The sequence below is a fragment of the Amphiprion ocellaris genome, chromosome 3 (genome assembly GCF_022539595.1).
Source record: "Amphiprion ocellaris isolate individual 3 ecotype Okinawa chromosome 3, ASM2253959v1, whole genome shotgun sequence".
Taxonomy (NCBI): domain Eukaryota; kingdom Metazoa; phylum Chordata; class Actinopteri; family Pomacentridae; genus Amphiprion; species Amphiprion ocellaris.
Window position 1 is genome coordinate 36,524,690 of NC_072768.1, and position 16,078 is coordinate 36,540,767.

Here is a 16,078-nt window from a genome sequence, read left to right on the forward strand (position 1 = left end):
TTAATACTCTCAAAAGCAAAGTAATTTTTCTGTGTAGATCTGACAACATCCACGGGACTAATCTGTCCTTCTGTTACCACAGACATGTCTGAACTAATAGTGAACTCTTGACTCATTCTGTTTGATCTGTCAAGCTGCGATGTTTAACCTGATGAGAACAGCTTTGTATTAAAACATCATTTTTACATCCATTTTTGACAACATCCTGATTTAATATGTATAAACTAAGCCATGTTTGAGATTCTACAGATTTTTTTTGGACATTTATAGATGCATAAAGTGAAATGTGGTGTCAAAATCCTAGTGCACAATGCAGGTACAATAATTTATACAACTAATAAACCAAATATACCAAAGCAAGCAAGAAATGTGCATTAAAATGTACAAAACTGTGATCAGAAGTAAAAATTGAACAGTGCAAAGACAGCAGTATTAACATGGCAGCGGTACATGGTATAGTATCATTTATAGCAGATGAACATCTTTGGGTTTGTTGTCCCTGAGAAGTGTCTTGCTTATTCTGTCAGGCTCTGATAGTCTGTGGGAAGAAATCCTTCTCTTTGGGATTAGTGGCAGTGAAGGAGTTTGCCTGATCAACAGTCCATTCCTGGGGAGGTTTGGGTCCTTCACTGTCCTTCTGGCTCTGCTTTTGCATCTCCTGTTGTTTAGGCTCTGCAGGGAGGAGAATGGAGTCACTCTAATGCCATCTTGTTCCTTCATCACACTGTAGAGAAATGCTGTTTCACTCTTTATTCTGTGTAACCTCTGTTTGTTCAGGGAGAAATTTGCTGAGCATATAGGGGACTTCATTAGAAACACCTGTGCAACCTAGTGCACAGAAAACATCGCAACTTTGGTTGACCCAGAGTCAACCAAAGTGCTTCTATCACAAATTTTATGTCCATTTTGAAGTATCACAGTGGAAAAGGTTAATGGAAACAGCAAAATCTGCTCTATTGAGGTGGTTTTTGACTTATTCTAAGACAGACTTGATGTGTTACATGGGAGATGGAAACACATTCTCTGAATAAGTTATGAAGTCGAGAGCGTTTTAAGTCACGTCACTAATAAGCTATTACTACCTGCTACTAGCTGTGGACAGCATGAAACATACACTCTAAAAACAACAGTTTAACAATGAAAATCTGGCAGCAAAGGTTGGTTTAAAGATGTTGGAATACCATTACTTTCAAAAACTGTGGAGAAAAAAGGGTCAAATATCTGTAAAATGTGTAAAATCTGTGCAATTCCTGTGTGACTGGCTGCAAATCAGAGCGCTGTAGACAGGAGATGCCTGAAAGCACAGATTAAAGAGCAGAGAGAGGAAAGTGCATTTATTTTATTACTACGCCAAAGAAAGCAGTGGAGTTATGTGATGATCAGTGTACGTTTGTCCTTCTGTCTGTTAATCTGTCTGTTAGAAACATTACTCAAAAATGGATTTGGACGGATGGATGGAGGAACGAGCAGAATATTGGGTTCGGTCTGTAACGTCTGACGGGGATGGAGTCTGAATATTCAGATCTCAAAAGAAATACTTGGATACCATCGTCACGACCAAATATTCGGATATTCGGGTCCAGCCCTAGTGCTTTTCTTGTTTTATCTGTAATAGCTTAACAAAAATAAAGACACAGATGATCAGAAAAATGCAGGATATAGTTCCTAATTCAGATCATTGTTCTGCCTCAGAATATCATCATTCGATCTTTTGGTGAGATCATCCACCCTTCTGTTGGTAGGCACACCTGATAGAAGTGTTAAAACTGATTTTCACAATGCAGTGAAATTAATGTATGCGAAGAAAACACATGAAATGGAATGTAAACTGGAGGATATGTGTTAAAGATGTAAAACACTGCCATGGTCCTTTATAACCAGCTGGTAGTTCCTGTTCTGATGCTGCTGCTTCCTTCTGCTCCAGTTTGAAACGGTAGACATCACTGTACCTAAAGAGAGAGAGAGAGTGTGTGTGTGTGTGTGTGTGTGTGTGTGTGTGTGTGTGTGTGTGTGTGTGTGAGGTCTCTTCCTGCTTTAGATGGGAACGTGATGCATTATTAATGTGGTCTGAATGACTGGGTTGATGCTGTAGCTTCCTCTGCAGCTGAACATCAGCCGTCTCAGCTCTGAGCAGCGTTCGTCTGTCTGATCACACAGTTCATCAGCAGGTTTCCACAACCTGCAGGTCGTCATGAAAACAGGCTGCATGCCATGTATCTGTCAGTACAACAAGCCTCTGTGCTCCATGAGAGGAGGAGCCTTTCCTCTCATCTCAGGTTTCAGGATGTGGAGAGCTTTTTACAGTGCTGCACTGTGTTTTCTGTTGTGTTTCAGTTGTGGTAACAAATCACTGCTGCTGTTGCTGCACCACACATGTGTTCATGTACAGGCCTGTAGAAGTATATCATTATTTTATCTCTGGTATTTTTACAGTATATAACACTGCAAGAAGGCTCTGATCCAGAAGCTTAACAGGGCATTAACCCTTGAAAGCAGAAGCAGACATTTAGTTTACCAGCTTTGGGAGCCGATAATCAGCTGATACTGATGACGTCGTGTTAAACAGTAGTGTAAAAATATCAATATTTCTTTCTGTAGCAGCCCTGTGTACTACAATTTATGTTGATATTCTAAAAAAATAACGTACAGAGAATATATTCTGATTGATTTAAATACCACCAGATCACAAGTTCTGTCAGTTTAATGACGAAATGCTGATAATCATCTGAACTTGAAGCAGTTTCTGCTCATTTGTCTTTTGTTTTTTCTCACTGTCGGCTCATTTTCACTGCAGTATAAAATCCTGCACCTCTATGAAAACAGAAAAACGTTGGGCAATATAACATAAATAACATAATCTTAAAAAAATTGGAATTTCTTGTTAAGTAAAGTAGTTTTTTATGATACATCACAGTTTTTAGCCTAGATTTGGTTATTTTTCCTGATAGAATTACACGTTGCACGTTATATATTCAAGGGCAATGGAAAGAAAAACATCTGATTAGTCTGTTTTTTTTGTTTGTTTGTTTGTTTGTTTTTTTTTAAAGAAACTATGCCTTTTAAATTGGCAGGTTTTGGGGTTCAGAGAGTTCCAGGAGTTGGACGCTCCTGGAATGACATTTTATTAAATTGGATTCAGCTGTACCAGGATATGAGGCTTTCTGTGACTTCATCTATGGACCAAAGTTTGCCAGAAACTTTTTGCCACTTTCTGCACTGCAACGCTTCCCGGGCGAAACACTGTTCATCTCAAACAAGCTTAATGCAAATTAGGTGTTCAGAACTGACTGAATTCTAAACTGTTCTCCTATAGGGAGCATTTTTACCTACATTCACCTCAAGTTTGGGAACTTTGACTGTGTATAACTCATAAATTCTGACAGCAAAATAGCAGAAAAGTGATTAAAAGCATCTTCTGTTTGAATGTCAGTAGCAGCACCTATTGCAAGGTGATGTCTTCTTTTTGCTTGTGTGAAGTCGTGCAGGCAGATTTTATCCATTTTCATTATGTTATTTATGATTTGCTTTATCTGTAAAGTTTATGTGACAAGCAGAAGCTGTGAGGTTTGTGGAAATAGAAACTGTTTTATAAGCAGAGCCAAAGAGCGCTGAGGAATATAGTTGATCTTTATCGTGTTTTCTGGCTCCTGCAGGTCGGTGCTCAGGTGCTGATATTCTAAAGACTGCTGACACTGATATCACATTAATTATGCGCTTTATTAGGAGCGAGGCGGTCAATACAGCCGGATCAATGGTGTGATGGAGATGGAACAGCGGCGTCCGAATAACTCCAGAGTTTTAATTTCCTGCTAAACAACATGTGACTGATGGTCATTTCTGTCCGGCTGTCCATCCAGTAATTTAGTGCTGCTCAGTCATATCCAACTTGTGTCTTCTTCTTTTTATACCACTCAGGGTTTGTTGGTTTATTGGTTGTTCTTAAGGCTAATACTGAAAATAATAGATAAAGGAAGCTATGATCTCAGTGAAATGAAGATGAATCCCATAGACGAAGAGTTTATTCCCTTTTTTGATATTATACTGTTGATGAAACTGGAATCTGATTATGTTCTGGATGTTTTATCTTGTATATTTCGGTGCAGCAGTATCAGAGTTAACCAGGTTAGAACAAAGCTTAACAAACAGTTGAACAAAGCCCAACGGTGTAGAACAGTAAATCCAGTCACTCCGACCACTAATGGTGCTCTGCTGTTAGTCTAATGCACTAATGTTGTGTAATCATGAAGAGCCTCAGAGGGTAGAAGAAACCACACAACCGCACAGGACAACACTTTGTGTATCGCAGCCATCCGTCTCAGTAGCTGCTAAACAAAGTGGGAAACTCTTACCTTTCATATGGTGCATGATGGAATTAATAGAGTACAGATGTGTTGGTGTGTGTCGCTATCAAACTGCAGCAGCATAAAGTAACCTAATACTGCTCTGTTCTGCTTGTAGATTTAATCATAGTGGAATCAAAAACCTCCACTGACTGTTTTCTCCAGTGTGTGTTTGTTGTTTTACTCATTTCGTCCAACTGGAGGTGGTCATTTGTCTGATCTGATTATCACTTATGGTGGAAATATGGAAACAAGAGGTGGATGGAAACTGGGCTTAAAAACATAATTTGTGTTTTAATTAAATAATCCCTGCATTAGTCTCCAAAATATGTTATTATATGAATACAAATGTCTTTCTTGGCTTAAAATGTCTCAGAAATGAGACCCAGATGTGCTGTTGTTGTGTGGTCTAGTTACATTTCTCTAGTCCAAGTGGAACCAAAACAGAGGCTGGAAAGAAGAGCAAACGAAACAGAAAACAAATCAATTCATCTCTGTAGTTGTATAAACACAGTAGTGTTTTGTTACGCTGCCAAAACACTTCCACCTTCTTGACTGTGAGATTTTTTATAAGAAGGTCCTTTTTATTCCCTTATCTGCAGCAGATGTGATTCTGTCTTTCCAGTTTTCAGAAATTATTAGCAGCCAGTGAAATTATCAAGATCCAGATTTTGGAATGGAGTTTAACAAACTTAAGTGTAGAATGGAAACAGAAAATCTAACAAATGTGGTCAATTTAGTGGCCTGATAGCCTCAGTTTCACCAGCTTCTCTAGTTCCACTTCTCTTTTAACATGTCTTTCTTCTGTCTTTTTCTGTCTTCTAACTAGTGGTTAACTAATACATTAATCTGCGACTAATCTAAATCAATTTAATGATTTTTTTTCTTAGAAAAACTGAAAAGCAGAATTTTAAATGTGAATATTTTCTGATTTCTTTCCCACTAAGACAGTAAACTGAATATATTTCAGACTGTGGATAAAACAAGACATTTGAAGGAATCCTCTTGGGCTTTGGGAGACACTGAGCAACGTATTTTTACCATTTTGTGACATTTTATAAACCAAACAACTAATTGACCTATCAAGAAATAATCAACTGATTAATCAACAGTGAATATAATCACAACTTGGAGCCCTAATCCAAGACAAATCAGTGCCAATGACAATATTTTCCCCAAGAAAGTTCAGCTAAATAAGTATTACTCACAAAAAACAACAATTTGAATGAAGAAACTATTTGCAAAACCTTCAGGAAGAAAACTCCAATAATTCCTTGAAAGTTTCCCTTAAAAGAGGAAGGAAGTTCTTGTAAATACTTTCAAAAAATCAGTAAAAATCTTTCAAAAAAATCCTAAAAATATCCAAAGTGATTCCATATATATCAGTAAAACATCTAATATTTTCTTTAAGAACATTCACAAAAAAATCAACCAAAATCCAGCGAATTTCGCTGGATTTTGGTTGATTTTTATGTGAATGTTCTTAAGAAACATTTTTATTAACATTTATTTTTTCCACCAAAAATGTTGAAAATGTGGACATCAGAAGTTTCACTGTGAAAATCTATTTTTTTCCCACATTTTCAAACTTTAAACCGGGTCAGTTTTGACCTGCAGGACGACACGAGGGTTAAAAGAACATTTCCAATTTCAGTGACAGAAGTATGACATAAGTATTGACCAACCTGTCAACAAATAGTGCTGTTTAAAGAGGTCATCCCTCACACTGAGATTCCATTGACATCCCAGATTCCATGCAGAGAACCTACCCAGGAATTAGCCTGATTCTCAGACCCTGTGAGCATTTACAAGCCCGTCTTCATTCCAGATCTGGACCATCTACTAACCAGAGTTTTTCTGTTTTCAGGTCATCCAGGACTTCTGACGTTCTACAAACAACGGCACAGCAACTGAACGCAAACACCGAGACAGAAACACTTTACTTCACACAAAGGTTTCATCCTACCAGAAGGAGCTTCACTGCAAACCAAAGTGACTGAATGTGTGACGCTAGATCCTTTATTAGCTTAATTAGAAACCAGTGAAAGGAGCACAGTAACTAATGAGTCTGACAGCAGTGGTTTTTAGGCTAATTAACTCATCCTGCTAGACTAAAAGCTCAGACTGCACTTTTATCTCACTTTGCTTTTCAACTTTAGCCCCCTAAGAAGCACCACTGAAGCCAAACTAAGCCTGTTACTCTTTATATTATATTAGCTGTTAGTACTAGTAAGCCAGATGGCTGACCCCTACCAGAACAACATATACCACCAAGGAGGAGGCCACAGCTACAGGACGTACGGAGAAGGTGGTGGCCACGATGGATACGGATACCAAGCAGACTACCCTCCTCAGGAAGAGGACGCAGCCAGCGACGTGACCGAAGGACACGATGAAGAGGATCAGATGTACGAAGGAGAATATCAGGGGATTCCTCACCCGGACGAGGTGAAGGCTGCGCAGAGAGCTGCACGGTAAGACGTGCTTTCATGTTTCTGAAGCAGAAATGATAGAAAATGTGGTCACCTGCTTAGTCAGACGCCAACCTCATCTCCTCCATCCTTGGGTCTACCAAAGGACCACAGCAGCACTCCATTAAAACAGCATCTGCATTGTGAACCGACACCCTGAGGTGCTGTCAGTGAGAACTGGTGAGTTTCATGATCTTCAGGAAAATTCCACAATCAATGATTCATCCAGAAAACACTCTGCAGGAGCTCGACGGTGCACATTTGGCTGCTAAAAAACATCCAATTTTATGGTACAAAAGCAGTTTGGACAAAAAAACAAAAGGGGAGGCATGATGTTGGAGGACTGGACTCATTCAGGTGTGTTTAGCTTTTAATCCTCCTGTTGTCCTCATTTACAGGCACCAAAAAATCTTGTTTTCTTGTCTGAAAATAATCCCAAAATTCAGCAAAAACAATTCCCCAGATTTCTGAAAATTTGCAAAACCTTCAGGAAAAAAATTCCAATAATTCCTTAAAAGTTTCCCTTAAAAGTTTTATTTTAGAAAAAATGCAACAAATTTGGGAAGAAAATTCTTGTAAATATTTTCAAAAAATGAGTAAAAATCTTCCAAAAAATCCTAAAATATCTAAAATGATTCCATATATATCAGTAAAACTTCTAATATTTTCTTTAAGAACAGTCACATAAAAATCAACCAAAATCCAACGAATTTTGCTGGATTTTGGTTGATTTTTTTATGTGAATGTTCTTAAGAAACATTTTTAACATTTCTTTTTTTCCACTAAAAAATGTTCAAAGATTTTCCAAAAATGTTGAAAATGTGGACATCAGAAGTTTGACTGAAAATATTTTTTTCTCCACATTTCAAACATTAAAACGGGTCAGTTTTGACCTGCAGGATGACATGAGGGTTAAAAGCTGCTACACACTGTGCTATCATAACAATCTTGTGAGTTTACAGTGTGCTACACTGTACGACATGAATCTAACAGACTTGGCCACAATGTGACGACTGAATTTTTTAAACAAATAAGATAAAAATGCAATACATTGTTTTAATTTTCTCCACTGCACCAAAAAACATGAGTTTTGTTTACCGTTACTCTGCTGATGCACATGCTTGGCTCATATGGATAAATAAAGCAGAACTGTATTCAGTTAAACAGCCACAGAATCATCTCCATCTGCTTTTATTACTGATATTCAGACCTGCTGAGCTCACAAAGGTGTCGCTTTAATAAGTCAGAGTGACTTATTATACAGCACATCTCCTTTATTAGGATCAATTAGTCAATTTGACAGACAGCAAAATTTAATCCTCAATTTTCAGTTTTATTACCAGAGATAGAACTCATTCACTTTAATTCTATGCATAAAAATGAAATATTTTACTGCACGTTTATTCAGAAATGCAGTCACACAGTATTCTTTTCTCAGTGGAGACTGTTCCCACCTTTGCTCACAGTTTAATGAAAAACCCCCAAACGCTGTGACGGGAATATTTCAGTAAAATGTCACAGTGAAGCTTCACACAGTAATGATGACGTGTTGAGAAAAGAGGCTGAGATTTTACTGAACCTAATCAACACCTTGGATTCATGGCTTTATACTAGATGAGGTATTTGTACAGGTGTGACGATGCGTAATGTGATAACAGATGAATTAAAAGGTAACTGAATATATATAGACGACACATGTGGCCTGGATCCCAGGAAGAATTTATCACTTATTTTTTTACCACGTGTTATAAAACAGAACAATCAGCAAAATTTTCAATTTAAAAACATAAAATCCATCTATAATATTTGATCAGGAAAAGCTGCTGATTAAGTTGTTCTTGATTGATTAATTTGATTAATCGCTGCAGCTCTAATAGACCTTGTATGTGCATGAATATGATTTATTATAGATGTTTTCTTATTCTTTAATAAATGAATGAAATGAGACTGTAAAATGTGGGAGGTTTCATGTCGTCCGTCTTCATCTGCAGTAAAAACCATCAGTTTCTGCAAAATAGCCTTTTTATGTAACACCAGAGCTGCAGTGATTAGTCTGTTAGTCAGATCCTTTAGCAGCTTTTAGTAATTGGTAACATTAAACTGTTTTCCACTGCAGGAACTTGTTGCTCTTTTAGGTCGGCTTGAACTTTTGTACGTGTTTCGACTGCAGTGAACATTATGTAATTTCAAACTGTGAAAACTCGCACTTTACTGCAGCCTGAGATGAGTTCATCAGATGCAGAAGTCTTCATATTACTAAAACTATCAGGAAATTCTGTCATTTTTCAAACCTACAACTCCAATTCTGTGAACATTTATTAAATAAAACACTAGTGGTTGGTTGTCTTAACTTAAATGTTCAATTTTTAGTTGTTGATGGCAGTGCTAGAGCGGAGAAGACAGAAAATAATACCACTCATCATCTCCTCTGAGTTTAATTAATCAGCGTTGAATCAGCACAGCAGCTTTTCACAGTCGTTCCCTGGAGTTGGTTCTGTTTCCTTTAAAAATAGGCCTGAATAAGGTTCTGCAGGGAGTCGGAACATGTATAGAAGTTCAGGCTGAAAACAGCAGCAACGTTACTTGATTATGATCTTTTTTCTCTGTTTACTAATAGATTAATCACTGCAGCTGGAATGTTAAATGTAATTTTCTTATGGAGTATAAGAAGAGATAAAAATGTATTCATCCTGAAGGAAATTCTTGTCAGATATACTTACAAAACAAATTACATAACAGTAGAATAAAGACGGTGCCCAGTAGTAAACAATAAAGGTATGATACATGACTGCTAAAATAAGACTGGAATAGAAAAGTAAGAAGCAATACTGGCAATGATTCTGAGGTAGTAAAGTAATATTACACATGAAACTGAAGTACTGCAGCTGAAAAATGCCATTAATTAAATATTACACATGATGCTGTAACTGATGTTGCACAAACTATTGAGAACAGTAATATTAGAAATGATACTGTTCAGATTAAAGTGATATTTTAGGTTCACTTTTGGGTCACTGTCATGTCGTCCATCTTCATCTATAGCAGGGGGGTCAAACATGAGGCCCGCGGGCCAAAACCGGCCCTCCAGAAGGTCCAATCTGGCCTGACTTTGTAAAGTGTAAAAATTACAGAGAAGACAAACTATAAATTTAAAATAATTTCTAGACCTTGACAAGTTGTTTTGATCATAAGGTAAATTACTATATTGCTCTTTTTTTTGTCATTTTTGTAATTTTTTTTGTCTGACTTTTGTTGTTCGTCTCATTTTTGTCGTTTTGTGCTTCCTTTTTGTCTCGCTTGTTTTTTTGTCTTATTTTTGTCAGTTTGTGTTTCGTTTATTTGTTGTTTTGAGCATCATTTTTGTCGTTTTGTGATTTTTTTTGTCTCACTTGTGTTGTTTTTGTCATTTTTTGTCTCATTTGTGTCATTTATGTAATTTGTTGCATTGTTTTTGGCATTTGTCCAAGTCTTTGTCGCTTTGTAACTTTTTTGTCGGATTTTTTTGTCTCTTTTTTTGTTTCATGTCGCTTTGTCTCATTTTTGTCACTTTGTGTTTCATTTTTCTAATTTTTGTCTTGTTTTTGTTGTTTTTTTGTCTTTTTTGTTGCTTTTGTGGTTGTGTGGTTTTGTTCATAAAGTAACATACTACGTTGTTCAGCTCCAGATACCTGCGACTAAATGTTTAGTTCCTTTGTACATAAACTGTCATCTGTAAATTATAATGTGTAAATGATGAACTGAAACATAATATTGTTGAAATTTATTTTCTTAAGACATTTCAGGTTGTTCATAATTTTTTCTAAAAAGATAATTCTTTAAATGTGAACATTTTTGCACTGAAGGAAAGAAAAAAATTGGAGTTATGGTTAATTTTAGGTTATTATGCTGTGATTTTACTGATCCGGACTGGACTGAATGTGGCTCTGAACTGATCTAGAGTCAGGTAAAAAAATAATATTAATAATTTCATTCTTTTATTACAGTTCATAAATCATATTGATTCACATGCACAATGCTGGATTTAATACTGGAGCTGCAGCTATTAATCAAATGGGCCAGTCAAGAAATAAATGAATCGGCAGCTTTTAGGGATCACGTGATATTGATGGATTTTCGGTTGTCAAATGTAAGACTCTGTCAGTCGTTATTGGTTTTCAGCACACAGTGAAAAACCAACATCTTGATGAATTCTTTCTTGAGCTGCAGTAAACTGTGATGGACTTATTTGAACAATCTGGAACTGCAAACATGTTTTCTTAGCTGTGCATCGTCACACCTGTACAAATAACTAAAGTCATGAATCTGTAGTGGTGATCAGGAGTCTGACATCAGATTTAGCTGCAGCTGGTTCACTCTGTGGCTGTTTATCTAACTAAAAATGGTGCTGCTTCATTAACAGCAGCATAACAAAGGATTTTAGTGAGGCGTGTATTCTAGAGATGCGATGATTTCATAAGAGCAGAGAAAATGACCAGTTTCCTTACAAAAGAAGACAATATTAAAAGCACCTGAATGGATGTGAATCTTACAGTTAAAGCACTTCATTATGTTGGAAATCCGAGCTGTTTACTCTCAGCATAAAAGAAATCCATTAAAAACGTGTTCATGATGAACTGAAATGAAGCATTAAAGCCAGTAAAGCAAATTTAGAGGGTTTCTTTGTGTACAACACTAGTTAGAATAACCTTTATTGAGCTGTCAGTGAATGGAGGCTTCACTGAGCTCCACATAGCAGCTGGTCAGTCAGAGTCTGACCACAAAGTTGATAGAAGGCCTAATTGATTTGGTATTGATAATGTTTTTATCTCCTAGAGCAAGTTTCCCCATGACTGTTTCTGCAGGGATCCAGTTACAGCATCATCTCCTTAGCTTCAGTCAAGGCTGTGATTGTTTTAAAGAACCACAAACATGTTTTCACTATAGCAGGATGATACAGAGGCGCACTGAGACTGACATAGAAAGATCCTTTACTGCACTGAGTCACTTTAAATTGGGTATAAAATGATCCCTTGTATGTCGCAGGGGCTGCGTTCCAGAATCCCTGCAATATAAATATATATATAATAAATAATAAATCATTTCTTTTATTATTTCTATATATTTTAAGGCTTTGTAAACCCCCTCAACACTCTTATAAACACTTTCTACACTCTTAAAACTACATAATTTTTACAACATATAAAATTCTATATGGATTCTCACCAGTGAATATACTCCAACTTAAATGATGAAGATGATGATGTGTAGCTGTGTAGTTCTGATGATGATGATGACATGAATGTACTGCACAGTGACAATGAACAAGATTAGATGCTAAATACTGCTATATGTTGTTTTGTCAATTTAATATTCTTGTAATGTGTATTAATAATTTTTTTTTTTTTTTTAGATATTTAGATATTTTTTTTTCATTTTTTGGCTAGAACATGATTATTTTACTGCAAAAATAATTAAAATAATATGTAAAAATAGCGGGCTGCACAGTGGTGTAGTGGTTAGCACTTTCACCTTGCAGCTAGAAGATCCCTGGTTCGCGTCCCGGCTTTCCCGGGATCTTTCTGCATGGAGTTTGCATGTTCTCCCTGTGCATGCGTGGGTTTTCTCCGGGTACTCCGGCTTCCTCCCACAGTCCAAAAATATGCTGAGGTTAATTGATCATTCTAAATTGCCCGTAGGTGTGAATGTGAGAGTGATTGTTTGTCTCTGTATGTAGCCCTGCGACAGACTGGTGACCTGTCTAGGGTGTCCCCTGCCTTCACCTGAGTCAGCTGGGATAGGCTCCACCCCCCCATGACCCTAGTGAGGATTAAGTGGTGTATAGATAATGGATGGATGGATGGATGGATGGATGGATGGATGTAAAAATAGCCATATACTGTCAATTTACTAAAAATTTACTTTAAAAAAAAAAAAAAAAAAAATATATATATATATATATATATTAGATATATGTGTGTGTATACATATATAGATATATATATATATATATAATGTTTAGATATTATGTTTATGTATATCTTGGTTCTCTTTTGATAATTGCATTTTGATGTGATATGTTTACAATTTTTTTTTGACAGTTGCATGTCCTTTTTTTTAGCACTGAGGTGGACGAGACTAAAATTTAGCTGTGATATTGTACAAAAGCATGACAGTAAAGATCTGTCTGTCTGTCTGTCATTTATTGACATTCCTTTGACATGAAAGAGTTTTTTTTTTTAAATTCTTGTCAAAAAAGCTATATTAAATTGAGCATGATTCAATGTTGAAAAGGAAAATGTCCTTTTTAGAGTAATTTCCTGTTACTAGAAAGTGATTAAAAGCTGCAGTATTAATGTGGGAGTTAAATAATTATCACATAACTGTGTTACAGAAGAGATTGTTCCATATCAGCTCATACAAATGTGGCATATATAAATATTTTAGATCCCTGAGCTGTTTAAGCCTCCATCTCCAACCAAAGACAGTTTATTTATTCATCACATGTAGTTCGCCTCCAGTCGGATTCAGTCCTTTTGTTCTGCTTTAGTTTTCATCTCTTCACCGAGAGTAAAGAAAGATGGACTCTCAGATCTTCTTCTCTCTGAGTTGAAGGAACATCGATGAGCTGAAACATTATGAAAACCACAAGAGCTGGAAATGTTTTAACGTGACAAATGACAGGATCAGAGACATTCAGGACGGTGTGGAAGTGTGAACAATTATTGTTGTTCTCTTTACATCTTCAGTTTTAATCTCTAATATGTAAATTACTCATACCTTAAATAACAGTTCAGGGTCTGTAACTGCAATGTTTAGTCTTGTTAGGTTTCTTCCATACTAATAATCATAATCTTTTAAAATAATTTTTTACTGGAAATCACTTTGGTGCTGTTGTTTTAGATGTGTTATATAAATGCATGTTTGTGATCTTTTGTTGAATTTGGTTTTATTTTAAGCTAATTTGACATTTGTGTTTGCTGTACATATGAATTTCTTCTCCTTCTCCTCCTTCTTCTCCTTCTTTTCTTCCTCCCTCTTCTTCTTCTCCTTTTCTTCCTTTTTTATCTTCTTTTCTTCCTCTCCTCCTTTTCCTTCTTTTTCATCTCCTTTTTCCTTCCTCTTCCCCTTCTTCGTTTTCTTCTTCCTCTCCTTTTCCTTTTCCTTCTTCATCTTCTTCTCCTTTTCTTCCTCCTTTTAATTTTTCTTCTTCATCTTCTCCTCCTTCTCCTCCCCCTTCCTCTCCTTCTTTTCTTCCTCTCCTTCTTTTCTTCCTCTCCTTCTTTTCTTCGTCTCCTTCTTTTCTTCCTCTCCTTTTCATTTTTGTACTTCATCTGCTCCTTCTCCTTCTTCTTCTTCTTCTCCTTGTCTTTCTTGTGATGACTTCTTCTTCTCCTTCTTCTTCTCCTTCTTCTTGTCCTTGTCTTTCTTGTGATGACTTCTTCTTCTCCTTCTTGTCCTTGTCTTTCTTGTGATGACTTCTTCTTGTCCTCCTTCTTCTCCTTCTTCTCCTTCTTGTCCTTGTCTTTCTTGTGATGACTTCTTCTTGTCCTCCCCCTTCTTCTTCTTCTTCTCCTTCTTGTCCTTGTCTTTCTTGTGATGACTTCTTCTTGTCCTCCCCCTTCTTCTTCTTCTTGTCCTCCTCCTCCTTCTTCTTCTTCTCCTTGTCTTTCTTGTGATGACTTCTTCTTGTCCTCCTCCTCCTTCTCCTTCTTGTCCTTGTCTTTCTTGTGATGGCTTCTTCTTGTCGTCCGTCTCAGGGCTAAATCTGGAACCAGTGGCAGCGCAGCGTCAGAACTGGAGGAACTGTCTGAGCAGTATGAGGACATCATGGAGGACTGTGGTCATGGGAAGTTCCAGTGGACGCTCTTCATCGTGCTCGGTCTCGCTCTGATGGCCGACGGCGTCGAGTGTTTCGTGGTCGCCTTCGTTCTGCCGTCTGCAGAGAAGGATCTGTGCCTGTCCAACGCTGAGAAAGGAATGCTGGGTAAGGGCTTCATTCACTGATGTATTGTTGCTTCCGTTGTCGTTTTCTTTGTCAGAAGTGTTTCTCTGCTGCTGTCTGAAGAGAAGAATGTGTCCAGCAGGGATGATGAATCTGATTGATCTCAGCAGGGACACGGTTCTGGTTTCACAGAGAAACGTGTGGTTATGAGTTTAAATGTTCACAGGAGACCTCATCTCACTGTGATGTTCATTAGCTGAGTGATCATTCAGTTGATCAGATCAATACTGTGACCTGGTCGTGATCAATAGATCCTGTGTGGTCGACATTCACCAGATAAACCAATAATTTAAGACTCATAAACTCCAAACAAATGTCAGAAAATAGTGGGGTAACGCTTTATTTTACAGGTCCTACGTTTTCCAGCTAACTTCATAGATACATTTGTCTAAATTTCAGCATAAAAACCAACTGAAGACCTTTTAATGTCTTATATTAGCAGGTAGAGTCGGTTTTGCTAACAGTAGCTTGAAGTGAATTAAAGAAAGTGCAAAGTTGACGTGAGTAGAATTAACTGAGTGTATCAGTGAGTTTATCCAACCTTTACTAGCAGTTAAGTTTTATTTTTTTGTGCTGCTATGATGTGAGATTTGGTCATTATTGAAATTCCACTTTAGTTTCAAATTCCTGGTACTGTTCTATGATTTTGTAAAGAAGATGCTCTCTATTATGACCTTTTATCAGTATTTTTTGGTAACCTTCATCAGATAATATCCTTTGAATTGTACAAGCATTAAGTGATTTAAGGAAATAAAATGAACCTTTACAGAAAAACACAAGAAGAAGACAATAGGATTAGTCCTGGGATTAAAAATACCTGCCGAAACTGTTGTCATGGCAACAAAAATCACATTTGTATTACATTATATTTAGGTCAGGGAAATAAACTGATTATTTTTAGCTGCATTTCCTTTGTTGCTAAAATAAAAGGGCAACCGGTTCAGGTGCTTTGTCATTTTTACACCCGTTTTTAGCCTGTTATGGCTTAATTTATGCAGTAAAAGTGACATGATGTGCACTTTAAATACCTCAGGTCTCTGGGGAAGGAACTGTGTTGTTTAGTGTTTCTTTTCCTCAAATTGTCTTTAACAAAGTCCTGCAGTCAAAATCTTCGTAGATAATGTTGTAATTCAGAGTTTGATCTGTTTGTGGCAGTGTTGTCTCCCAGTTTTTAGTGCTTAAACTCAGAATTAATAACACAGAAATGTGTCTGTTTGACTCACTGTCACAATAAAATGACTCTGCAGCATCTGAGCGTCAGGTTTAGATAAGAACAGCATTATTTT

At 36.9% G+C, this 16,078-nt stretch overlaps 1 protein-coding gene across 1 annotated transcript in view; it reads left to right on the top strand.

Moving 5' to 3' along the window:
• Positions 1 to 16,078, top strand: part of LOC111578090 (synaptic vesicle glycoprotein 2B-like) — a 68,563-nt gene that overhangs the window by 3,435 nt on the left and 49,050 nt on the right. Inside the window, exons 2-3 of the mRNA XM_023284690.3 lie at positions 6,208 to 6,814; positions 14,548 to 14,774. Coding sequence (XP_023140458.1) covers positions 6,579 to 6,814; positions 14,548 to 14,774 — 463 coding nt within the window. The 5' untranslated portion in view covers positions 6,208 to 6,578. The remainder of the gene's footprint in view (positions 1 to 6,207; positions 6,815 to 14,547; positions 14,775 to 16,078) is intronic.